The sequence below is a fragment of the Cervus canadensis genome, chromosome 6 (genome assembly GCF_019320065.1).
Source record: "Cervus canadensis isolate Bull #8, Minnesota chromosome 6, ASM1932006v1, whole genome shotgun sequence".
Taxonomy (NCBI): domain Eukaryota; kingdom Metazoa; phylum Chordata; class Mammalia; order Artiodactyla; family Cervidae; genus Cervus; species Cervus canadensis.
In genome coordinates, this window is record NC_057391.1 from 34,346,015 (window position 1) to 34,373,812 (window position 27,798).

General features: G+C 38.2%; 1 protein-coding gene across 1 annotated transcript in view; it reads left to right on the forward strand.

Moving 5' to 3' along the window:
* MDGA2 (MAM domain containing glycosylphosphatidylinositol anchor 2) overlaps positions 1–27,798 on the forward strand; it is an 858,597-nt gene that overhangs the window by 354,486 nt on the left and 476,313 nt on the right. The window contains exon 2 of the mRNA XM_043471432.1: positions 1,148–1,287. Coding sequence (XP_043327367.1) covers positions 1,148–1,287 — 140 coding nt within the window. The remainder of the gene's footprint in view (positions 1–1,147; positions 1,288–27,798) is intronic.

Sequence of the window (27,798 nt, forward strand, 5' to 3'; positions counted from 1 at the left end):
TAGTCACAGTAATCTCCTTGATGGCAAGAAGCCTATCCTGTTATCTAAGTATTTCTCAGGACCAAAAGAGTTTTTGCATATAATAGGTTTCCTATGGGCTTCCCCAGTGGCTCAGGGGTAGAGAATCTGCCTGCAGTGTAGGAACTGCAGGAGACATGGGCTCAATTCTTAGGGCATGACAATCCGCTCCATTATTCTTACCTAGAAAATTCCATGGACAGAGGAGCCTGGTGGGCTATAGTCCATAGGGTAACAAAGAGTAAGTCAATGAGTCCTAGACAAGTTTTATAGGCCCATGTAGCATTGAAGTAGGAGAAATTGTACTTAGGAATTTATACAATTTCATGAAAACTAAGTCTATTTTGAGTCAGAATTTTATACTTAGGCCTCAGTGATCTATCTTCACCAGTGGCTTTTGTTCATATTAATATAGGAGTCTATAAATATTGAAAACTAAGTTGTTACTCAATTTCAGCTAAATCTTCCTATTCTTTAGCTTCCTAGTTTTAACACAGGACTTAGAAAATTAACAGAAAAATGGAAATGTCTTTAATAAGATTACTTTTTCCTTTGAGTGATCTTTCTTTTTCACCACCATAGTCCCTGTATCACAGACGGTAAAGAATCTACCTGCAATGCTGGAGACCTGGGTTCTGTCCCTAGGTCAGGAAGATCCTCTGGAGAAGGGAATGGCAACCCACTCCAGTATTCTTGCCTGGAGAATCCCACGGACAGAGGAGCCTGGGGTTGCAAAGAGTCGGACATGACTGAATGACTACTACTACTACATTGACTTTGGACAACATCCTTTACTATATTAAATTTCAGATTTCAGAGATGAGGGGAACTATCACATTTTAGCAGTCAAGTTTTATTACAGGTCTTGTAATCATGGTGATTTCCTGAATCACCAGTTTTCCTCAGCACCCTATTCTCATTTTCCATTTTCAGAATGTGTTGGCGACTTTTAGATAAATTTGAAGCTTTCTGTCCAGCAAAATGTTTAATCCCTTGAGGATGTTCAAAGTGTTAAGACTGATGGATCTGACAGAGCTAAAGTCTAATAAGAATTGCCGTTTGCAACCATGATGATTCATTGGATGGCAGTTTATTTATCTTTTTATGTATTTTCTTTCTGATTCAACAGCTCCCCCCACGGTTCGTATTGTACATTCAGGCTTGGCCTGTAACATTGAAGAGGAGCGTTACTCAGAAAGGGTCTACACTATACGGGAAGGGGAAACCCTGGAATTGACCTGTCTAGTCACAGGACATCCACGTCCACAGGTGAGTCCCGAACCGTGACATTGTGGAAAACTCTCTGACTTGTCTTGCAAATCAGAAAAAAAAGAAAAAATATATATATGTTTATTTTAGATGATTTAGCTAAAAATGTATATATGTTTGTGTGTGTATGTATGTGAAATCCATACTATATGTGCAATGTAGGATAAGGGTAGTAATTGTTGAACATTCAAGCTTAAGTAAACATGTAGAATAGACAAAAAATAATTTTTGTCTTGGTATTGTGAGAAATTTAAAAGACACTAGTCTAAGGAAGCTGTTAAAAAGACAACTGCAAAAATATCTCTGTCAGATAACAATTCATATGGCAATGAGTTTATTTTAGAATGTGGAACATGATTTCACGATGACATAATTGCAGTGGAGGAGGCGTTTGTTCTAAAAATGTGATGCGCAAGGTCACAGGTACTTTCCTTACTCCTAGTCATTATATTCAGAGAAAACCTTGAAAAACAGATGTTTGCGGGTGCCATATGAATTCAGGTTCTCAGAGTCAGCAGCTACAGCTTTTACAAGCTAAGTACCAGGAACAGAAATTGAGACTTTCCAGGGGCACTAAAGTGATAAATAATGAGCAAAGAAAAAAAAAATGTATGAGTGAAAAAAGAGGTTAGATAGGAGATAATATTGTTAGGCTATATATCTGTGATTTAAAAATTTAATTCAGATCCAAAATTTTCAGGATGTTTTATTCATTGATTGCCAGTTATTACTGTCATATATTTAACCTGACTGGTTCAAAATACAGATTGTTATTCAACACAAACACTGTTATGAAAAAGAAGTCTCATTTGGTAGACAAAGTTATATATTTTATTTGTATTACAGAAAAAAATTCCAGTTAACACACAACTGTACAGGGAAAACTAAAGAACAGTGTGAAGATTATAAAATCTCCCATCATTTTAATCTTCTCTTTTGCTCTTGTCATCCTTAACTCTTTAATTCTCGAGGATGTTTTGACTCTGCCATTTTGACCCTGAAGAGCAAATTAAAATAAGCATGTGAACTTTATAGAATGAAGCAATGGATTGATGAGACCATGAGTAAACTGAAATGGTGAAATATGTTTTATCAAAATTATGCTGTTGAAAAAATGGAAAGCAGTAAAAGTAATTAAAAATTATTTTAAAATATTAAGATCCATAGTGGCTAAAATTGCAAATTATGATACTTTCTAAGAACTGAAAATTTATTAAAGAATAAATTTGTCTCAATAAAATTGAGTTATAGAAAATTTGAGGCTTCCCAGTTAGTGCAGTTGTAAAGAATCCACATGCCAGTGCAGAAGATTCAAGAGATGTGGGTTTGATCTCTGGATTAGGAAGGTCTTTTGGAGTAGGAAATGCCAACCTGCTCCAGTATTTTTGCCTGGAAAATTCCATGATCAGTGGAGCCATGGGGTCACAGAGTCAGACACGACTGAGCAGCTGAGCATACATACACAGAAAATTTGACCCAATGAATTAGATTTGGTAGAAAAAAATGATCGCCAAACTAAATACACAAGCCCAGAAGCAATAATTGTTGAAACATGATGTAGGTAAATAAGCTGATATTTAAATAGCATTTTTATTTAAAAATTTGTATAGAAAATAATGTAGTCCAATTAAAATAATTTTAGTTATATTAAAAAATGATAACATTAACTCAAGAATATTATCCCAAAGAAAGTTCAGTGTTGTTATTATTTTTTTAATTTATATGCATAGAATAAAAATTCCAGAGTAAAAAAGTTGAAATCGAAACAGGAATGTCCAAGTAAACCTAAAAGAAGGCACAAGAGAATACTCACTGATGATCCCCTTATTCTTACAATGACCGTGCCAAATTCTGTACATTCTGAACTAAAAATGCAACTTACATTTTAATTCATCCAGCTATTCTGCTCCCTCTATCTTCATACTTACATTCTCTCAGTCTCAGACATTTCTTATTTTCTCCATACATCTTCCCTTTCATGCTTCAGCAATCTGGACGGAATCTTCGAGCTCTGAGTAAGCTAAAAGAAGTTCTGAAAAACAGAAGTAGATTATTGCCTTATTCATTTTTCCTGATAAATTCCATTTTTGGAATCATTTCAGTGTATTCTAACCCTATGAAAAATTTATTATTTTGGTATCATTATTTCTTCATTCCTAGAAGCAATTCAGGTGTTTGCAGGTGAATCAGTTTCAGTTTATATTGCATACTTGGAAAATTAACTGGGCCTCTTTTTTGTCAACAAGCTGTATAAGGAAGGTTGACAAAACAGCTGGGCCTTCACATCCTGTCTAAATACTAAAGGGCATGCTGTTGGCAGCTGGTTTCCTCAGGATGAATTTTCTTGGCTGATACCATGAAGCTGAAAAGCTTTTCTTGCTCCTTTGTTTAATCTGAATATGATAATATTTGGAAATGCAGTGAAAAAGAGAAGTTCCTCATTCACTTTTCAGATTTCTGAATCTGTTACCTATTTCTCTGGCAATGAGAGTCATAAAGGTTTCCATTTCCACAAGTATTCTAAGGCAGCAATGTAAAATTTCTTTAAAATAAGTGAATAAATTCAGTACATAGCAGTGGTTATGAGCGTGGGACTGCCTGGGTATAGTCCAGGATCCTTCTTGACTACTAGCGTGGTCTTGGGAAAGTTCCTTAACCTCTCTGCTCTCTGCATCTCAGTTTTCCTGTCTGTATAACAGCAATAATGGTAACCATCATATCTATATCATTGACTCCTTTCAAAAGTTAAATGCAGGTTATACAAATATATGCACATGTTAACGTATACACATATAAACAGATGGCACATAATAAAATATATACTGGCTTTTTATTATTTTAAGTAATTTATACTTGGTCTCTACTGTTGAACGTATTTGAAATAAGCAAAATTTTAAAAATGGTTCTTAGCATTTCTATAGTCTAAATGAGATGCATTTCAATAAATTTCACTATTTTTGTGTTTTAATGCATTGCAGAGCCTTTGCATCTCTGTTAATTAACTTTTCTTAGCTTGCAAGGACTAGAACTAAGTCCTCCTCATTTAAGAAAGGCTTATTATAAAGATATTAATATATGGAAAAGTAAGAAAGGAGACAAGGGTTTGTCAATAAGTCTACCAACCTAGTGTTATTGTACCTCTGTACATTCCTAATTTCAGGATTCAGCTACCTATACTCTTAATTTTCCTTTTCTTTTTTCCCCTCTTTTCTTTTTTCCTTCCTTCTTTCCTTCTCTCCTCCTTCTTTCCTTCCTCTCTTCTCTCTTTTAATGTTACAAAACCAGTAAGGAATGAATTATGAATACAGTTCTCCTATAAGTGATTTAAACAATAGGATATTTAGCAGACTGGATCTGTTTACTGTTATCAGGTGAGTGACTGTCCAACTGAAACAACTAATATTTTTTCAGTATATCTTTGGATAGGATATGGAAAAGGGTCTAGGAGAAATATCCAAAAATTTATTAATCACAAATTTCATATCAATAACTACCTTCACAGTTTTCCCCACACACACAGACACAAACGCACACACACAGAAAGTCTCACCCCCTGGTGATATACATCTTTATTAAGTTCATGGTTACATGGGGAAAATGTATTCCCATAGATTGCTTAGGAGATAGATCTTATAAGAGCTTACAAGAGCCTTTCTGATCATTGATATCATGCCTTCAAATAGTTTTGTTACTATTACTTTTAATATAGACTATAGAAAGACTCTTTTGGTTCAACACTTTAATATACTGTACAAGTACTGATACTTTTTATGCCTAGTACATCAGCATTAACCAAAGACTTTTTAACATTTAATAAAAATCCTCATGAATTTAAAGGGTCATTTTTCTTACTGAGGAGATCTGAATTTATTTACAGCTATTTCAGAGTTCATCATTTGTTTAATTCCATGAACAGTTCCTGATGCTTAGAAGAAACATTCATCAGACAACTCCAGATACTTGCAAAAGCAACATTAGTCAATGTACTTAATGAGATAATACACATAGGTCATTTAGCAGAATGCCTGGCAAAAAGTAAATACTTAGTCATCATCATATTTGTGATTGTATTACCGATACAAAATAATATTTTTCTATAAACTTAATAATTCTAAACTATTACTGTCATCATAACTTTCAGGTAACCCAATAGAGTAGGTAGGGTGTTCCTTACTCTCCCATTGAAGTTGGGCTTGGTCACAAGCATGGATTTAGCTCGTGTATTTTGAGCTAGCTATAATCTGGGCCAGATGTTGTGTCTACATTGGAAAAAATTGACACACTTCTGATACAAGCTAGTATGTAGCTAGTCATCTGATAAGTGAATGCTTTTCAATTCTCCTCAAGGAGAAGGATTTAAAATTTGTTTTTATGTGAGATGGACAGCAGTGCACCTGCACAGTTCTGCCCTAGCTCAAGATGAACTGTCTCATTCTTCGTAACATTCTAGTGCACAGGGAACTTGATTATCTTCATAATCTACATAACATTATACTAGTCCATTATATTGATTATAACACATCATTTTGCCTGCTCTGCAAGCATGATGATCTAGAAGATTTGGTGCTGTTTATGAATAACGTGTGGATCTTTTATTAAAGTCCTAAGCATAGAGTCACAGCACAGACCTTTAGATTCTAGAACAAGACTAGACTTTCTACAGCATAGTGCTAATTGCTATTTGAAAAACTGCTCTTTGGTCAATAGGAAGTAGGATCCAGTTGATACCTGCCCCCTTGGTCAGGTGATTCTGTAACATATTCTACTTTACATGGTTCCTTGGAGGGTCCCAGAAGAATGAAGCCCCAGTCACTCTCAGCAATGTCTAGCATAATAACACTTTGTTTTATTGGTTTTTCTCCTTCTCTGTGTCACTGTTCACAGTCCCCTACTTTGCTTCCCTGTAATTAATTCTGAAAATAAACTACTATCTGTAATCTCTTGTCTCAGATTTTCCTTCCTGAGGCAACTCCAGGATAAGACAGTACCTGTCTCCTGGACTCAAGCCTCATGAGGAGCAAGCACATTTATCCACCTAACCTTAGTTTGTGCTTCCTTGCTGCTGACCTGAAGAACTGAAGTGAAGTTGCTCAGTCGTGTCCTACTCTTTGCGACCCCATGGGCTATAGCCTACCAGGCTCCTCCCTCCATGGGATTCTCCAGGCAAGAATACTGGAGTGGGTTGCCATTTCCTTCTCCAGGGGATCTTCCCGACTCAGGGATTGAACCCAGGTCTCCTGTACTGCAGGCAGACGCTTTAACCTCTGAGCCACCAGGGAAGCCCATGATTCAGGATTATTGTACTTCTACTTTTCCTGAAGACTTTAAAGGTAAACCACATGTCACTAGCCAAGGTAGGATGCTCAATTAAATTTTGCTTTTATTTCTTAAGACTTTTATATAATATAATTGGCATGGCTGTAGATTATATCGTCCTCACTTATTTTCCTCTTGAAAAAAATGTCTTGTACTTGAATTAAATCTAAGCATTGAAAGTTTGTATGTTCATTCACAAGGATTGTCATGCGATGGAGATTTCCTATGTAGATACCAACTGAGGATTTGTTTGGTTTTAACAGTTTTGCCTCTCATGATCAAAATTGGATCTCCAAGATGATTGGAAAATGGATCTCAAAGCAAAGTCAGAATAATTGGATATACAGATCACATGGAAGTTTGAAATTAGATGTGTCTTTTTGAAATCTGCATCTTTCAATGAATAATATATATGAGTTATGAGAACATAATTGTTATTTTATTACAGCAGTTGACATGAAATAAGCTTTTTAAAATGATCAGGGCATTTCTGGAAGATAGAAGGAAATCACTACTGCCTATCAATATATAGTTGAGGATCTATTGGTTGTATTATATATAGTTAACATGGATCATTTTAAGGTAAATAGCTGTGATTCTTTTCATGTAGAAGTGTTGTATAGCTACGTAGACATTGATGATTTGGTATTTTTATTATTAGAAGAATACTCCCATTGATATATTTTCAGTATGTATTATTTGATGTATGAGGAGATTTCTAAGTGATAGACACCCTACAATATATATTTTTCCTTTGATTTTTAATATTTTTTGTAGCAGCTATTGAGTTGTCAGGGCTTCCTTAGTAGCTCAGCTATTAAAGAAGCCATCTGCAGTGCAGAAGACCCTGGTTTGATTCCTGGGTTGAGAAGATCCACTGGAGAAGGGACAGGCTACCCACTCCAGTACTCTTGGGCTTCCCTGGTGCCTCAGCTGTTAAAGAATCCACCTGCAATGCGGGAGACCTGGGTTCTATCCCTGGGTTGGGAAGATCCCCTGGAGAAGGGAACAGCTACCACTCCAGTATTCTGGCCTGGAGAATTCCATGGACTGTATAGTCCATGGGGTCACCAAGAGTTGGATATGACTGAGCGACTTTCACGTTCACTTGAGCTGTCAACAAAATCTAAATGCGCTAAATTCAATATAGTCTTAGGTGAATTTTTTCATGATGGGATGATAATCAATTTCTCTATTTTCAAGTTTATATTACATGTATATATATATATACACACACACAGAAAGATAAATTCATAATACAGTGTAAGTTTTTGGGGCACATTCAATGGTAAGTGTTCAGTTATAGTTGTATGAATCCCTGCTATTTTAAAAAGGTAGCGTGAAAACAAATATATTATTAGTAGTGATCTACTTGTGATCCTGTTGAATCAAGTTTACCCTCTTCATTTCTGGCTAGTACATTAAAGATGCCAATTAAGAGAGTTGAATTTAGTTTTGGAAACTCCAGTGGAATATACCACTCCTTAGGTTTACTTGAAAATATTGAGATTTGAGACTTAGCTTCAATAATTTTAATTACAATTATAGAAAATACTACCTATCTAGTTCTATGTTAAAGAATATGCTATCAGTTGTAATTAATAATCTATACAGGTGCTGTTTGTAAGCATGGCACCTTTATTTCATATTAGGCTCATCACAGCCTTTTCCTAAACTTCTCAGATGCTTCAAAAAAAATCAGTAAAGAGTAAAACCTATCTGTGATCTGAAAAAGTTAACTCATGCTACACAAAAAGCTTTTGTAAAAAACAAGTATTTCTAGGACTGAAAAATGAGAAAACAGTTATTCGGAATGACTCAATTATTTTTTTTAGAATTGTTAATCTTTTATTTTGATTTTCTTTTAGTGTCAGTCTTAACAAAAACCTAAAAATAACATATATTTTCCTGACAGTTTTATCTGTTTCAATCAACAAACATTGATTTTTTTCCTTTTTCCCATGGAACATGAGAAATTATTATTCGATAAAACTTGGTCCCTTCTTGTTTACTTGCTTGCCTTTGGCGATGATGTTGGATCAGCTTGAGAATGAAAAATCCTTACTTAATTAGTGTCTTCACTGTTGGATGTCATCAGTTCAGTTCGGTCGTTCAGTCATGTCCAACTCCTTGAGACCCCATGGATTGCAGCACACCAGGCTTCCCTGTCCAACAGCAACTCCCAGAGCTTGCTCAAACTCATGTCCATCAAGTCGTTGATGCCATCCAATGATCCCATCCTCTGTAACCCCTTCTTCTCCTGCCTTCAGTCTTTCCCAGCATTAGGGCCTTTTCCAAAGAATCAATTCTTTGCATCAGGTGGCCAAAGTATTGGAGGTTCAGCTTCAGCATCAGTCCTTCCAGTGAATATACAGGACTGATCTCCTTTGGGATGGACTGGTTGAATCTCCTTGTAGTCCAAGGGACTTTCAAGATTCTTCACCAAACTAAAATTCAAAAGCATCAATTCTTCAGCGCTCAGCTTCCTTTATAGTCCAACTCTCACATCCATACATGACTACTGGAAAAACCATAGCTTTGACTAGACAGACCTTTGTCAACAAAGTAATGTCTCTGCTTTTTAATATTCTGCCTAGGTTGGTCATAGCTTTTCTTCCAAGGAGCAAGTGTCTTAATTTCATGCCTGCAGTCACCATATGCAGTGATTTTGGAGCCCAAGAAAATAAAGTCTCACTGTTTCCATTGTTTCCCCATCTACTTACCATGAAGTGATAGGATCATGACCTTTGTTTTTTGAATGTTGAGTTTTAAGCTAGCTTTTTCACCCCCTCTTTCACCCTCATCAAGAGACTCTTCAGTTCCTCTTCACTTTCTGACATAAGGGTGGTGTCATCTGCATACCTGTGGTTATTGATATTTCTCCCGGCAATCTTGATTCCAGCTTGTGCTTCCCTGATAGCTGAGTTGGTCAAGAATCTACCTGCAATTCAGGAGACCCTGGTTCGATTCCTGGTTTGGGAAGATCCACTAGAGAAGGAATAGGCTACCTACTCCAGTTTTCTTGGGCATCATAGTAATCTGTATTTCTTAAGATTAACTTTTAGGCATCCAGGTATGGTATAGTACTGAATCTAACTGATCTTTTACATTGCTTTTATTGCTGTTGTTCAGTCAGTAAGTTGTGTCTGGCTCTGTGATCATGTGGACTGCAGCATGCCAGGCTATAATCAGAACAATTTACCATCTTGAATAATTCTTCACAGTGCCATCAAGAAGATGGACCATAGCCAGTCATTTAATAACACAAAAGTATTATGTGTGTTATTGTATAAAATGCATGTAAACACATTTCATAGATATTTAAATTCTATATCCGCTGAAGTATAATATTAGCTTAAAGTGAAAAGTGAAAGTGTTATTCGCTAAGTTGTGTCCGATTCCTTGTGACTCCCTGAATCGTAGTCCACCAGGCTCCTCTGTCCGTGGAATTCTCCAGGCTAGACTACTGGAGTGGGTTGCCATTCCCTTCTCCTGGGGATCTTCCTGACCCAGTGATCAAACCCTGGGTCTCCTGCATTGCAGGGAGATTCTTTACCACCACCAGGGAAGCCCCATAATAGCCTGAAGAGTTCCCTAATTCCAAAATTGTGTGTGTCTGAATTTCATGGTTGTACATTGTGTTAATTTCCTAGGACTGCCACAATACAGTCCCACAAACGGGGTGGCTTCAAACAACAGAAGTTCCTCTCTCACAGTTTGGAAGGCTACAGTTGTGATATCAATGTGTCAGCAGTGCCCGAATGCTCTCTCTGAGATTCTAGGTAGAACCCTTCCTCACCTCTTCCCAGTGTCTGCTGGTAACCATCGAGATTGGTGTCCACTGGCTCTCAGCCACATCGTTGCAATCTGTGCCTCTATAGTCACCTGTATGCGTGAGTGTGTGTGCGTGTGTGTCTGTCTTTTGAATGGCGTTTTCTTCTTCCTATAAAGATACCAGTCATACTGGTACACTTCAGTAAGATCTCATCTTAGCTAATTACATCTGCAATAGCCCTGTTTACAAATCAGATCACATTCTGAGGAACTGGTATTTAGTATTTCAACATATCCTAGGGGCACACAATTCAACTCATTTGTCATTTTAAATTACATGGTTTATGCATATACTAGGACTGCTTTTAAAGAGCACATTATATATGCAGTGACTATTGTGCATCATTAATCTTCAAGGGGTTTACAGTGTTTTACTTAATGATTTAGTATTTGTTGTCCCACTTGCTACACCCCTTCCCCTTGGCCAGCTGAATCAGTGGCTTATTTGTCACCTCTTCCATAAAGCCTTGCTTGGTCAAAGATGCTTTTGCTTAAGTACCCTTTCTATGGGATCCCAGAATACCAAGCCATTTCTTACCACAATACATCATAGGATCCTGCTTTGGGGAGTGAGTGAGATTTTAGATTCTGCCGAAAAATTGCATTGTTTCACATTTCACCTTCTCTACTTTTTCATCCCTGTGAATGTGGGTAATACTAAGTTGTCCAAAAAATTCTTTTGAGTTTTTCCATAACATCTTATGGAAAAGCCCAAATGAACCTGTTGGCCAACTCAATATATTTAACTTCCATTTCATTTGTTTTCTTCATGTACAAAATGAAGTAGTAGTAGTAAACATCTGTTCATTAAGGATTAAATAAAACCATACAAGGGAAGACAAAAATCTTGAACAACCATGACAATAATGATAGAAATAATAGAATGATTAGAATGATCATGTTGCTATTCTGTTTCCTTTCTCTCTTACTGAACTGTAAACTCCTAGGAAACAAAGGGCTGGGTCTTGCATTCCCATTTTCTGTCTCAGAATGAACATATGTCATGATTTGCCTGGCACAGTCCTGGTTTACACCTAGTGTTCTGGTACACTTGTTGATGTCATTGTTTTTCAGTCCCTCAAAGTATCCTACTTTGGAGGATAAAATATATGGGACCATAAACATAAAAGTTTTCACAGAGGGTTTCTCGATTATTTATTAAAGAGTAAATGTGGCAGGCATTATCACTTGGGGCTAATTGTTGAATATTTTAATTAATTTGTTTCCTTTTAAAAAGTACTAAATTGTGTTTGTAAATGCCTGTGTCATTTACCTCTTAAAATTAAGCATTTAAGGAAATCTTAGATTCACTTTTGTAGGCACTGTTGGAAGCCACATACCTCAGTGCCTTCAAGGTTGCATTAAATGCTCCCTTGGTGGTCTCCAAGAGTTTTTAATGTGTCTTCTTATTTTACTACCCAGCAAGAATTTAAAGACACTCGGGAAATGGGGCTCAATAATACGAAGCTATTACAGCTCTGTAGTTGAAGAAGAGTCTAGCTTTAAACCTTCATGCCACTTTTGATAACAATACACGTTGTTTTATTATAGATAAAACAGGGCAACATTGGGGACCCAAATGACTGTAGCATATTCTTAAGTATACAAAAACCTGGTAATTCATTGCTTGGACTTTGTTACTTTAAACTACAAAGTCATAGTAATATGTCTAAATAACATGGAAAAGATGGAAGCATAATTTTCATCAGAAAAGGAAAAAAATTAACATCGATATAAAGTAGAACAGAATTTGAAAAGTGTATGTTAACTCATGTTTGACCTCATATTGTCAACTGGCCCCACTTAATTTTGCTGGAAGGCTTTGAGAGAGCATAGTGTCAAAGTTGTACATATGGTGAAAAACAGAAAATCCAAAGGGAGTTAGTTCTTTTGTAAGTATAGAGAGAATTTAGATGCATGATATTGGATGGATGGTGCTTAGGAACTTTTTCTCACATGTTTGAATTCCCCCGAGAGAAAAATGCACTGCCTTGGCCAATATTTTAGTTAACAAAACGGGTAAATATTCCAATACTGTGATGACATTCTGTAACATTACATTTTTCAGTCTGAATATGTCAGTCGTTTGATTTCTTCATAGATTAAATTGAAAACCACATTTACTTTCTTGTTAGACACATGCATAATCTAACTCTACAACTGCCCTCATAACCACTTGTCTACTTGAGATTTTGGATTCGCTCTGACTGCTTTTTCAGTTCAGTTCAGTTCAGTCACTCAGTTGTGTCTGACTCTTTGCGACCCCATGGACTGCAGCACACCAGGCTTCGTTGTCCATCACCAACTCCCAGAGTTTACTCAAACTCATGTCCATTGAGTCAGTAATGCCATCCAGCCACATCATCCTCTGTCATCCCCTTCTCCTCCTGCCTTCAATCTTTCCCAGCATCAGGGTCTTTTCCAATGAGTCAGTTCTTCTCATCAGGTGGCCAATCTATTGGAGTTTCAGCTTCAACATCAGTCCTTCCAATGAATATTCAGCACTGATTTCCTTCAGGATTAACTGGTTTGATCTCCTTGCAGCGCTTTTTGGTAATTAAAATAAGTCACACACTTGGCTTGTGACTATTTAATGTGGCTGCCTAGTATAATTTACCCAAAAAAAAAGCAAACCAAATTTTTTATTGATTTATATAATTTTATTATGAGTCTCTCTCTGTGTGTGTATCCATGGGTACACACTTGATACTTCTTGAACAGATGGTCGCAGTTACTAGTAAGCTCTTATGTTACACGGTCATTAGTTGGGTTTGGACAAGGAAAACAGAAATCATTCGATTATCTGAAACTCTTTTTTTTTTTTTTTTATTATTATTTTTTTTTTCCAGTGGGTTTTGTCATACATTGATATGAATCAGCCATGGATTTACATGTATTCCCAATCCCGATCCCCCCTCCCACCTCCCTCTCCACCCGATTCCTCTGGGTCTTCCCAGTGCACCAGGCCGGAGCACTTGTCTCATGCATCCCACCTGGGCTGGTGATCTGTTTCACCATAGATAGTATACATGCTGTTCTTTTGAAATATCCCACCCTCACATTCTCCCACAAAGTTCAAAAGTCTGTTCTGTATTTCTGTGTCTCTTTTTCTGTTTTGCATATAGGGTTATCGTTATCACCTTTCTAAATTCCATATATATGTGTTAGTAACTCTTAAGTTTACAAAAACAGCAAAGGTTTACTGTATAGCACAGGGCATTATACCCAATATCTTGTAATAACTTATAATGGAAGATAATTGATAAAAGAAAGCAGTGAATCAAAATGCTGTTCTCCTGAATCTTAACACAATACTTCATTTGTTTTTTGTTTTTTACTTAAAAAAAAAAAAACCCTCTGAATTTAAAGCTGAGGAAACTTAACAAAGGAAATGAATTACTGGGAATGGAAGAAGCTGAGAAGGAAAAAAAAAATCAATACATGGCTCTTCTTTTTTTTTTTTTTTATGTCATCCATTTTCATGCCAGTGCCAATCTATTGTTTGAAACCAGTGAGGGTCTGGGAAAATATCTATAATCTACAAGTGTTTAGCATCTGCTCAATGATACAGAGCAAAGTTCAGTTCAGTTCAGTTCAGTCGCTCAGTTGTGTCCTACTCTTTATGACCCCATGAATCGCAGCATGCCTGGCCTCCCTGTCTATCACCAACTGCCAGAGTCTACCCAAACCCATGTCCATTGAGTCGCTGATGCCATCAAACCGTCTCATCCTCTGTTGTCCCCTTCTCCTCCTGCCCTCAATCTTTCTCAGCATCAGGATCTTTTCCAATGAGTCAGCTCTTCACATCAGGTGGCCAACGTATTGGAGTTTCAGCTTCAGTCCTTCCAATGAACACCCAGGACTGATCTCCTTTAGGATGGACTGGTTGGATCTCCTTGCAGTCCAAGGGACTCTCAAGAGACTTCTCCAACACCACAGTTCAAAAGCATCAATACTTTGCCACTCAGCTTTCTTTATAGTCCAACTCTCACATCCATATATGACCACTGGAAAAACCATAGCCTTGACTAGATGGACCTTTGTTGGCAAAGTAATGTCTCTGCTTTTTAATATGCTGTCTAGGATGGTCATAACCCTCCCTCCAAGGAGTAAGTGTCTTTTAATTTCATGGCTGCAATCACCATCTGCAGTGATTTTAGAGCCCCCCAAAATAAAGTCAGCCACTGTTTCTTCTGTTTCCCCATCTATTTCCCATGTAGTGGTGGGACCGGATGCCATAATCTTAGTTTTCTGAATGTTGAGCTTTAAGCCAACTTTTTCACTCTCCTCTTTCACTTTCATAAAGAGGCAAAGAGGAAGGCTGAAAAACAGATTTATGAACAAACAGGTTACAGGCATCTATCACAGAAGTGGAGAGGGGTACCACCTGGGGAATGCTGACTGGCTTTCCAGGCAGTCGTCCACAGATGGACTTTTACCTTGGTAAATAAGGCCACATTAGTTTCTAATACTTACCTTGTGGGTTCACAAGTCTGGTTTTGTTCATATAATGAAAGAAGATTAGGGATGAGTTTGCATTTTCCAAAGTTATGAAGACTGATACACATACGAACAATATAAAAATCAGGTCAGGCATCTATAATGAGGAATGCAGTTGCAGATTACAGCAATCATTCCACCTGTAAATCAGTGTAGGTAAACTACATTCAAAGCAAAATATTATCAAAATGTCAAAATTTTAATATGCAATGGCAAATTGATTGAACATTGCTCTTGTATAGCAGGATCACTGTCTCAGTAGGCAAACCAATCAAGAAGCCAAACAAAAATCATGTTGATTAGCAAGAATTTTCAACTGGAACATCTTAAGCCTGTCTAATCTATTTTGAGGTAGGAGACCATAAGGCTTGAATCCAGTAGTAAAGATTTTCTCTCTTTTGGACAGTTCCCAATTAGATACTGCATGCGTCTGTTCTCCTGAAAGCTTATTTTTCTGTTCCCAAGGATGACCAATTTATATTTTGATTGGCCCATTCTTTAGATGTATTAATATTAATACACTCAGTCACATACATAGTCATGTCCCAGAGATGTGCTAATGTGGTGCCTTCACTATGCTGACCTTGCATTATCTCTATTCTGTATTGTAATGTTTAATGATAACTTCCTTCTCTGAGGAAAATCTTAGCTCCTGTATTTCTAATTTCTTTAGGATGGGTGCACCTTATTAAATTTTATTATAATCCCAATACTCTGATGAAACTTTCAATATTTTACCCTTCTGCAATTTACACATGTGCAGACTGGGCCTGGAGAAGTTAAGTGACTAAGTCAAGGCTACTCAGATTGTTCAGCCATAGAGACTGGATGGTGTCTGTCAGACTACCGACCTCATACTCCTGCTCCACCAACTCAGTGTTTCTAAACACATTTACCCATTCTTTCCCCTTTTAGGAACTTCACATTTCCACTTGGTAACCTGAAAATTAATTTATTTGATCACTACTTAGATTGGCTTTTATTATTACCAATTATAGGCATAGTCCATTTGATTTAAGTTGCGGTCCTCAAAACAACAGGATCAGTGTCATCAGGGGACTTGTTAGAAACACAAATTCTTGATGAATCAGAAACTATAGGGGAAGAGTATAGCAACATATGTTCTAATGCATCTTCTGGATGATTCTGATGCATTTTTAAGTTTGAGGGTCATTCATTTCATGGATTTATATAGTGATGCAGTCAAGAAAATCCCCAAGAAGCTCATACATAACCCCAGGGTTATGTGGGTCTTAGATATTTACCCACCTAATAAGAGATACTGTATGCACATTGTTAATTTCCACAAACTCGGCATTATCCAGCAGGCGGGGACAGTCCTTTTATTGTCACCGAGGTCCTCCTACTCATTACACTTACTGGTTCTTTGAAGGCAGTTCTCTTCCAGAGTATAGTTAATATAGGATAGTACTTAGTAGATTGTTTCAGACTTGCTTCCTTAGACATACTGGAACATAGTGGTTCATTATAACCTTTAGGGAAAGATAGATTTAGGTTTCACATTTTTCTTTCTTAAAAGGTTTATATGAGTGTTAGTCACTCAATTATGTTCAGTTCTTTGTGATACCATGGACTATAGCCTGCTAGGTTCCTCTGTCCATGGAATTCTCCAGGCAAGAATACTGGGGTGGGTTGCCATTCCCTTCTCCAGTGGATCTTCCCAACACAGGGATCAAACCCAGGTCTCCTGCTATTAGAGGTAGATTCTTTACTATCTGAGCCAGAAGAGAAGTCTGAAATTTCATAAGATACATAAGGAATTTGAGCACAGTGCCTGGCAAATGTTAGACTGTAGTGTAGGTACTAAATCACTACTGCCAGTATTTTTTTTTCCCATTTATTTTTATTAGTTGGAGGCTGATTACTTTACAATATTGTAGTGGTTTTTGCCATACATTGACATGAAACAGCCATGGATTTACTTGTATTCCCCATCCCGATCCCCCCTCCCACCACCCTCCCCATCCCATCCCTCTGGGTCTTCCCAGTGCACCAGGCCCGAGCACTTGTCTCATGCATCCAACCTGGGCTGGAGATCTGTTTCACACTTGATAATATACATGTTTCGATGCTGTTCTCTCAAAACATCCCACCCTCGCCTTCTCCCACAGAGTCCAAAAGTCTGTTCTGTACATCTGTGTCTCTTTTTCTGTCTTGCATATAGGGTTATCATTACCATCTTTCTAAATTCCATATATATGCGTTAGTATACTGTATTGGTCTTTATCTTTCTGGCTTACTTCACTCTGTATAATGGGCTCCAGTTTCATCCATCTCATTAGAACTGATTCAAATGAATTCTTTTTAATGGCTGAGTAATATTCCATGGTGTATATGTACCACAGCTTCCTTATCCATTCATCTGCTGATGGGCATCTATGTTGCTTCCATGTCCTGGCTATTATAAACAGTGCTGTGATGAACATTGGGGTGCACGTGTCTCTTTCAGATCTGGTTTCCTCAGTGTGTATGCCCAGAAGTGGGATTGCTGGGTCATATGGCAGTTCTATTTCCAGTTTTTTAAGGAATCTCCACACTGTTCTCCATAGCGGCTGTACTAGCTTGCATTCCCACCAACAGTGTAAGAGGGTTCCCTTTTCTCCACACCCTCTCCAGCATTTATTGCTTGTAGACTTTTGGATAGCAGCCATCCTGACCTGCATGTAATGGTACCTCATTGTGGCTTTGATTTGCATTTCGCTGATAATGAGTGATGTTGAGCATCTTTTCATGTGTTTGTTAGCCATCTGCATGTCTTCTTTGGAGAAATGTCTGTTTAGTTCTTTGGCCCATTTTTTGATTGGGTCATTTATTTTTCTGGAATTGAGCTGCAGGAGTTGCTTGTATATTTTTTAGATTAATTCTTTGTCTGTTGCTTCGTTTGCTATTATTTTCTCCCAATCTGCGGGCTGTCTTTTCACCTTGCTTATAGTTTCCTTTGTTGTGCAAAAGCTTTCAAGTTTCATTAGGTCCCATTTGTTTATTTTGCTTTTTTTATTTTTTTTTTTAATTTTTTTAAATTTTTTGTTAGTTGGAGGCTAATTACTTCACAACATTTCAGTGGGTTTTGTCACACATTGATATGAATCAGCCATAGATTTACACGTATTCCCCATCCCGATTCCCCCTCCCACCTCCCTCTCCACCCGATTTCCTCTGGGTCTTCCCAGTGCACCAAGCCCGAGCACTTGTCTCATGCATCCCACCTGGGCTGGGGATCTGTTTCACCATAGATAGTATACATGCTGTTCTTTTGAAATATCCCACCCTCACATTCTCCCACAGAGTTCAATAGTCTGTTCTGTATTTCTGTGTCTCTTTTTCTGGTTTTGCATATAGGGTTATCGTTACCATCTTTCTAAATTCCATATATATGTGTTAGTATGCTGTAATGTTCTTTATCTTTCTGGCTTACTTCACTCTGTATAAGGGGCTCCAGTTTCATCCATCTCATTAGGACTGGTTCAAATGAATTCTTTTTAACGGCTGAGTAATATTCCATGGTGTATATGTACCACAGCTTCCTTATCCATTCATCTGCTGATGGGCATCTAGGTTGCTTCCATGTCCTGGCTATTATAAACAGTGCTGCGATGAACATTGGGGTGCATGTGTCTCTTTCAGATCTGGTTTCCTCAGTGTGTATGCCCAGAAGTGGGATTGCTGGGTCATATGGCAGTTCTATTTCCAGTTTTTTAAGAAATCTCCACAGTTTTCCATAGCGGCTGTACTAGCTTGCATTCCCACCAACAGTGTAAGAGGGTTCCCTTTTCTCCACACCCTCTCCAGCATTTATTGCTTGTAGACTTTTGGATAGCAGCCATCCTGACTGACGTGTAATGGTACCTCATTGTGGTTTTGATTTGCATTTCTCTGATAATGAGTGATGTTGAGCATCTTTTCATGTGTTTGTTAGCCATCTGTATGTCTTCTTTGGAGAAATGTCTGTTTAGTTCTTTGGCCCATTTTTGAATTGGGTCATTTATTTTTCTGGAATTGAGCTGCAGGAGTTGCTTGTATATTTTTGAGATTAATCCTTTGTCTGTTTCTTCATTTGCTATTATTTTCTCCCAATCTGAGGGCTGTCTTTTCACCTTACTTATAGTTTCCTTTGTAGTGCAAAAGCTTTTAAGTTTCATTAGGTCCCATTTGTTTAGTTTTGCTTTTATTTCCAATATTCTGGGAGGTGGGTCATAGAGGATCTTGCTGTGATTTATGTCAGAGAGTGTTTTGCCTATGTTCTCCTCTAGGAGTTTTATAGTTTCTGGTCTTACATTTAGATCTTTAATCCATTTTGAGTTTATTTTTGTGTATGGTATTAGAAAGCGTTCTAGTTTCATTCTTTTACAAATGGTTGACCAGTTTTCCCAGCACCACTTGTTAAAGAGGTTGTCTTTTTTCCATTGTATATCCTTGCTTCCTTTGTCAAAGATAAGGTGTCCATAGGTACATGGATTAATCTCTGGGCTTTCTATTTTGTTCCATGATCTATATTTCTGTCTTTGTGCCAGTCCCATACTGTCTTGATGACTGGCTTTGTAGTAGAGCTTGAGATCAGGCAGGTTGATTCCTCCAGTTCCATTCTTCTTTCTCAAGATTGCTTTGGCTATTTGAGATTTTTTGTATTTCCATACAAATTGTGAAATTATTTGTTCTAGTTCTGTGAAGAATACCGTTGGTAGCTTAATAGGGATTGCATTGAATCTATAGGTTGCTTTGGGTAGAATAGCCATTTTGACAATATTGATTCTTCCAATCCATGAACACAGTATATTTCTCCATCTGTTTGTGTCCTCTTTGATTTCTTTCATCATGGTTTTATAGTTTTCTATGTATAGGTCTTTTGTTCCTTTAGGTAGATATATTCCTAAGTATTTTATTCTTTTTGTTGCAATGGTGAATGGTATTGTTTCCTTAATTTCTCTTTCTGTTTTCTCATTGTTAGTGTATAGGAATGCAAAGGATTTCTGTCTGTTAATTTTATATCCTGCAATTTTACTATATTCATTGATTAGCTCTGGTAATTTTCTGGTAGAGTCTTTAGGGTTTTCTATGTAGAGGATCATGTCATCTGCAAACAGTGAGAGCTTCACTTCTTTTCCTATCTGGATTCCTTTTATATCTTTTTCTGCACTGATTGCTATGGCCAAAACTTCCCAAAACTATGTTGAATAGTAGTGGTGAGAGTGGGCACCCTTGTCTTGTTTCTGATTTCAGGGGAAATGCTTTCAATTTTTCACCATTGAGGGTGATGCTTGCTATGGGTTTGTCATATATAGCTTTTATTATGTTGAGGTATGTTCCTTCTATTCCTGCTTTCTGGAGAGTTTTAATCATAAATGGATGTTGAATTTTGTCAAAGGCTTTCTCTGCATCTATTGAGATAATCATATGGTTTTTATCCTTCAATTTGTTAATGTGGTGTATTACATTGATTGATTTGCAGATATTAAAGAATCCTTGCATTCCTGGGTTAAAGCCCACTTGGTCATGATGTATGATTTTTTTTTAATATGTTGTTGGATTCTGTTTGCTAGAATTTTGTTAAGGATTGTTTGCAATCTATGTTCACACAGTGATTATGGCCTGTAGTTTTCATTTTTGGCTGGCATCTTTTGTATGGTTTTTTGTAATAGGGGTGATGGTGGCCTCATAGATGAATGAGTTTTAGGAAGTTACCTTCTTCTGCAATTTCCTGGAAGAGTTTTGAAGTAAGATAGGTTTTCCTAAGCCTTCTTCTCTAAATTCTTGGAGAATTCAGCTGTGAAGGCCATCTGGTCCTGGAATTGGTTTGCTGGATAATCTCTGATTACAGTTTCGATTTCCTTGCTTGTGATGGGTCTGTTAAGATCTTCTATTTCTTCCTGGTTCAGTTTTTGAAAGTTATACTTTCTAAGAATTTGTCCATTTCATCCAAGTTGTCCATTTTATTGGCATAGAGCTGCTGGTAGTAGTCTCTTATGATCCTTTGTATTTCAGTGTTGTCTGTTGTGATCTCTCCATTTTCATTTCTAATTTTGTTAATTTGGTTCTCCTCTCTTTGCTTCTTAATGAGTCTTGCTAATGGTTTGTCAATTTTGTTTATTTTTCAAAAAACCAGCTTTTAGCTTTGTTGATTTTTGCTATGGTCTCTTTAGTTTCTTTTGCATTTATTTCTGCCCTGATTTTTAAGATTTCTTTCCTTCTGCTAACCCTGGGGTTCTTCATTTCTTCCTTCTCTAATTGCTTTAGGTGTAGAGTTAGGTTATTTATTTGGCTTTTTTCTTGTTTCTTGATGTAAGCCTGTAATGCTATGAACCTTCCCCTTAGCACTGCTTTTACAGTGTCCCATAGGTTTTGGGTTGTTGTGTTTTCATTTTCATTCATTTCTATGCATATTTTGATTTCTTTTTTGATTTCTTCTATGATTTGTTGGTTATTCAGAAGCATATTATTTAGCCTCCATATGTTTGAATTTTTAATAATTTTTTTCCTGTAATTGAGATCTAATCTTACTGCACTGTGGTCAGAAAAGATGACTGGAATGATTTCAATTTTTTTGAATTTCCCAAGGCTAGATTTATGGCCCAGGATGTGATCTATTCTGGAGATGGTTCTGTGTGCACTTGAGAAGAAGGTGAAATTGATTGTTTTGGGGTGAAATGTCCTATATATATCAATTAGGTCTAGCTGGTCCATTGCGTCATTTAAAGTTTGTGTTTCCTTGTTAATTTTCTGATTAGTTGATCTATCCATAGGTGTGAGTGGGGTATTAAAGTCTCCCACTATTATTGTGGTACTGTTAATTTCCCCTTTCATACTCGTTAGCATTTGCCTTACATATTGTGGTGCTCCTATTTTGGGTGCATATATATTTATAATTGTTATATCTTCTTCTTGGATTGATCCTTTGATCATTATGTAGTGTCCTTCTTTGTCTCTTTTCACAGACTTTATTTTAAAGTCTATTTTATCTGATAGGAATATTGTGTCTCCTGCTTTCTTTTGGTCTCCGTTTGCGTGAAATATTTTTTCCCAGCCCTTCACTTTTAGTCTGTATGTGTCTGTTGTTTTGAGGTGGGTCTCTTGTAGACAGCATATATAGGTGTCTTGTTTTTGTATCCATTCAGCCAGTCTTTGTCTTTTCATTGGGGCATTCAACCCATTTACATTTAAGGTAATTATTGATAGGTGTGGTCCCATTGCCATTTACTTTGTTGTTTTGTGTTCGTGTTTATCCAACCTTTCTGTGTTTCCTGTCTAGAGAAGATCCTTTAGCATTTGTTGAAGAGCTGCTTTGGTGGTGCTGAATTCTCTCAGCTTTTACTTGTCTGTAAAGCTTTTGAATTCTCCTTCATATCTGAATGAGATCCTTGCTGGGTACAGTAATCTAGGTTGTAGGTTATTCTCTTTCATTGCTTGAAGTATGTCCTGCCATTGCCTCTGGCCTGGAGGGTTTCTATTGATAGATCAGCTGTTATCCTTATGGGAATCCCTTTGTGTGTTATTTGTTGTTTCTCCCTTGTTGCTTTTAATATTTGTTCTTTGTCTTTGATCTTTGTTAATTTAATTAATATGTGTCTTGGGGTGTTTCGCCTTGGGTTTATCCTGTTTGGGACTCTGTGGGTTTCTTGGACCTGTGTAACTATTTTCTTCCCCATTTTAGGGAAGTTTTCAGCTATTATCTCCTCGAGTATTTTCTCATGGCCTTTCTTTTTGTCTTCTTCTTCTGGGACTCCTATGATTCGAATGTTGGGGTGTTTCACATTGTCCCAGAGGTCCCTGAAGTTTTCCTCATTTCTTTTGATTCTTTTTTCTTTTTTCCTCTCTGCTTCATTTATTTCCACCATTTTATCTTCTACCTCACTTATCCTATCTTCTGTCTCTGTTATTCTACTGTTGGTTCCCTCCAGAGTGTTTTTGATCTCATTTATTGCATTATTCATTTTTAATTGACTCTTTTTTATTTCTTCTAGGTCCTTATTAAACATTTCTTGCATCTTCTCAATCTTTGTCTCCAGGCTATTTGTCTGTAACTCCATTTTGTTTTCAAGATTTTGGATCATTTTTATTATCATTATTCTAAATTCTTTTTCAGGTAGATTCCCTATCTTCTTCTCTTTTTTTTTTTTTACTTGGTGGGCATTTTTCATGTTCCTTTACCTGCTGGGTATTTCTCTGCCTTTTCATCTTGTTTAGATTGCTGTGTCTGGAGTGGCCTTTCTGTATTCTGGTTGTCTGTGGTTTCTTTTTATTGTGGAGGATTCTCCCAGTGGGTGGGGTTGGACGATTAGCTTGTCAAGGTTTCCTGGTTAGGGAAGCTTGCATCGGTGTTCTGGTGCATGGAACTGGATTTCTTCTCTCTGGAGTGCAATGGAGTGTCCAGTCGTGAGTTTTGAGATGGGTCTATGTGTTAGGTGTGACTTTGGGCAGCCTGTATGTTGACGCTTTGAGCTATGTTCCTGCGTTGCTGGAGAATTTACGTGGTATGTCTTGCTCTGAAATTTACTGGCTCTTGCGTGGTGGTTCGTTTCAGTGTAGGTATGGAGGCTTTTGGATGGTCTCTTATTACTTAATGTTCCCTGCAGTCAGGAGTTTTCTGGTGTTCTCAGGTTTTGGGCTTAAGTCTCCTGCCTCTGGATTTCAGTCTTATTCTTCCAGTAGCCTCAAGACTTTTCCAACTATACAGCACTGATAATAAAACTTCTAGGTTAATGGTGAAAAGATTCTCCACCATGAGGGACACCCAGAGAGGTTTACAGAGTTGCATGAAGAAGAGGAGAGGGAGGAGGGAGATATAGATGAGCAGGAGGAGAAAAAGGGGGGCTCAAGAGAGAGAGACAGATCTATGCAGTACTCTGTTCCCTATGTGTTCTCCATAGCCCAGACACCCACAGAGATTCACAGAATTGGACTGGGAAGAGAAGGGGGAGGGAGGAAATAGAGGTGATCTGAGGGAGAAAACAGAGAGTCAAAAGTGGGAGAGAGTAACCAACACACTCTTGAGTAAAAATGGGTACTGAATATTGGATTCTTAAATATCCAAATTTGGATATTTGATATCCAAAATTGATATCAAATACTGAAAAACAAAGATTAAAAATCTAGAATAGAGGTTAAAGTCTTAAAAATACAATACTAAAAACAAAAACACAAAAAATTTAAGAAATATATATGAAGTTTGGCTTAAAAATAAGGTCTCTCTTTTTTTTTGCAAGATTATAGTGAAATGAAAATGAAAATTACGGAGTAATAGAGGAGTCATAGAGGACTGTAAAAGAAAAGAAGAGAAAAAAATTAAAAAAGAAAAAAAATTTTAATTAAAAAAATAGTAAAAATATATGAAAATGAAAATGAAAGTTACAGAGTAATAGAGGAGTAACAGGGAATTTTAAAAGAAAATAAAAGAGGAAAAATAAAAATTAAAAAAAGAAAAGAAAAATTTTTTTTTTAAATTAAGAAAGCAAACAAACAAACAAAAAAAAGTAAAAATATATCTAGGAATTTCTCTGGAGCTATTGCAGGCAGTGTGGGTTCGGTTCAGTTTCAGATAACTCCTTGTTCCAGCTTACACTTCTCTATATCTATAGGCCCCTTCCGGTGTAGTCGGTGTTACCTACAGGGATTTTAATCTGTTGCACCAGTCCCTTCTGAAGCGGTTCCCTTTGTTTATTTGGCTTCTGTTTGCAGGTCTCTTCAGTGTCTAATTTCCACCCCGACACAGGTGGGCGGAGGTGGTCTCTTGTTTAGGTTCGCTGGTTCAGTCTCTCTGCGGGGAGGGAGGGGTGCTGCAGGCAGATATTGCTGTGTGTGGGGAGCACTTGCAGTGTTCCCACCACACTGGGTTTGCCCCCGCTCACGGGTGTGTGCTTTCCCCGTCTACACTGCTCTGGCTCCAGGCTGCTCTATATGGAGTGGGCCCTGCGTTGCGCGCGGTTCCAGTTTTCGGGTTCTCCACAAAAATGCGGCCTCGGGTGGGCCCGCGTTTTGTGCCTTCCCGGCTCGAGCAGCTCAGGCCGCCAGGAGCTTGACAGGCGCGCTCTCCCCGGGTGCGGTGGGCCTTCTCCCCTCCGCGGTCCCAGCCAGTTTCCGTCTGCGCCAGTCGGGTGCGTGTACCTTGTGTTTAGCCGCGACCCTCCTGGCGGATGTCGACCGTCCAGAATCTCAGGAAGTCTTTGGTTAGAAACTGGAGGCCTGTTTTCCGTTTGGTAGGGGGTGCCGTCTTTGGGGCCGAGTTTGCCCCTTTCCCCTCCCCCCTGCCTCCTCCCTCCAGGGGGATGGGCCAGTCTGCCGCTGGCTTGCTCTTCTCTGGGATCGCTCAGTTTTTCCTTTGTTCTGCGAACGGGTCCGCAGTGTGTTCCGGCGGTTAATTTTCTCTTTCTCTCTTGCTATCCCACAGTTTAAGTTGCTATCTCACATTAGCTCCCTTCGATTGCCCTCAGGGCATTCAGGCCCAGTCCTTACCCTAAGCAATGCCACCTGCTCCTCTCCATTCCGCCCCCACTTGCTGGTGGCGGATGCGGGTGTCTGGGGTACTTTTCTGCTGGGAGTTGCTTTTAGGCATGTAATCTATGGGTTTTATTAATTTCTCCTCCCAGTTAGGTTGCCCTCTAAGATTAGAAAACTTCCCCCAGACCTGCCAGTGAGAGAGTTTCCTCGTGTTTGGAAACTTCCTCTATTACGACTCCCTTCCCAGGACGGGTCTCCATCCCTAGCTCTTTTGTCTCTCTTTTTATCTTTTATATTTTGTCCTACCTCCTTTTGAAGACAATGGGCTGCTTTTCTGGGCGCCTGATGTCTTCTGCTAGCGGTCAGAAGTTGTTTTGTGAAGTTTGCTCACCGTTCAAATGTCCTTTCGATGAATTTGTAGGGGAGAAAGTGGTCTCCCCGTCCTGTTCCTCCACCATCTTAGCTCCTCCTACTGCCAGTATTAATAATATCACACAGAGTGCATTCTGCTACCCGAAACTACTGCTGCCTTTGACACCAGTGTCTGCTTTTCTGTGATTCACAGAAGCTAATTTCTTTGTTTCTCACAGCCCCTTTATTTCTCATGCACTCTCAAAAACATTCTCTTTTATTATGATCCTAATAAAAACATACGTAGTAAGGAGATTCCTTTAAAAACTAAACATAGAACTACCATATGACCCCACAATCCCACTCCTGGGCATATATCTGGAGAAAATCACAATTCAAAAAGACACTACACCATGATGTTCACTGCAGCACTATTTACAATAGCCAGGACGTGGAAACAACATAAATGTCCATCAACAGAGAAATGTATAAAAAAGATGTGGTACATATATATGGTAAGATACTACTCAGCCATAAAAAAAAGGAACAAAATAATGTCATTTGCATCAACTTGGATAGACCTAAAGGTTGCCATACTGAGTAAAGTCTATTAGACACCAAAAGACAAGTATATGATATTGCTTATATGTGGAATTGTATAAAAAGTGTGCAAATGAACTTACAGAACATAAATAGAGTTTTAGATGTAGAAAACAAACTTAACGTTTACTAGGGGAAAAGGGACAGGGGAGGGATAAATTGGGAGAATGGGACTCTAATATATGCACACTACTATATGCTGGTTTTAGAAAAGGCAGAGGAACCAGAGGTCAAATTGCCAACATCTGCTGGATCATTGAAAAAGCAAGAGAGTTCCAGAAAAAAATCTATTTCTGCTTTATTGACTATGCCAGAGCCTTTGACTTTGTGGATCACAATACACTGTGGAAAATTCTGAAAGAGATAGGCATACCAGACTACCTGACCTGCCTCTTGGGAAACTTATATGCAGGTCAGGAAGGAACAGTTAGAACTGGACATGGAACAACAGACTGGTTCCAAATAGGAAAAGGAGTACGTCAAGGCTGTATATTGTCACCCTGCTTATTTAACTTATATGCAGAGTACATCATGAGAAACGCTGGGCTGGAAGAAGCACAAGCTGGAATCAAGTTTGCCAGAAGAAATATCAATAATCTGAGAAACACAGATGACACCACCCTTATGGCAGAATATGAAGAGGAACTAAAAAGCCTCTTGATGAAAGTGAAAGAGGAGAGTGAAAAAGTTGGCTTAAAGCTCAACATTCAGAAAAATAAGATCATGGCATCTGGTCCCATCACTTCATGGGCAATAGATGGGGAAACAGTAGAAACAGTGTCAGACTTTATTTTGCGGGGCTCCAAAATCACTGCAGATGGTGATTGCAGCCATGAAATTAAAAGACGCTTACTCCTTGGAAGGAAAGTTATGACCAACCTAGATAGCATATTAAAAAGCAGAGACATTACTTTGCCAACAAAGGTTCGTCTAGTCAAGGCTATGGTTTTTCCAGTGGTCATGTATGGATGTGAGAGCTGGACTGTGAAGAAAGCTGAGCGCCGAAAAATTGATACTTTTGAACTGTGGTGTTGGAGAAGACTCTTGAGAGTCCCTTGGACTGCAAGGAGATCCAACCAGTCCATCCTAGGGGAGATCAGTCCTGGGTATTCATTGGAAGGACTGATGCTGAAGCTGAAGCTCCAGTACTTTGGCCACCTAATGTGAAGAGTTGACTCAATGGAAAAGACCCTGATGCTGGAAGGGATTGGGGACAGGAGGAGAAGGGGATGACAGAGGATGAGATGGCTGGATGGCATCACTGACTCGATGGACATGAGTTTGAGTAAACTCCGGGAATTGGTGATGGACAGGGAGGCCTGGCGTGCTGTGATTCATGGGAGTCTGACACAACTGAGCGACTGAACTGCAAGATGTTCATGCTGTAATCTTTCACTGGAACCTGTGAATAACAAGGCAAAAGCAACTTGGCAGATGGGATTAAGTTAAGGATTTTGAGAT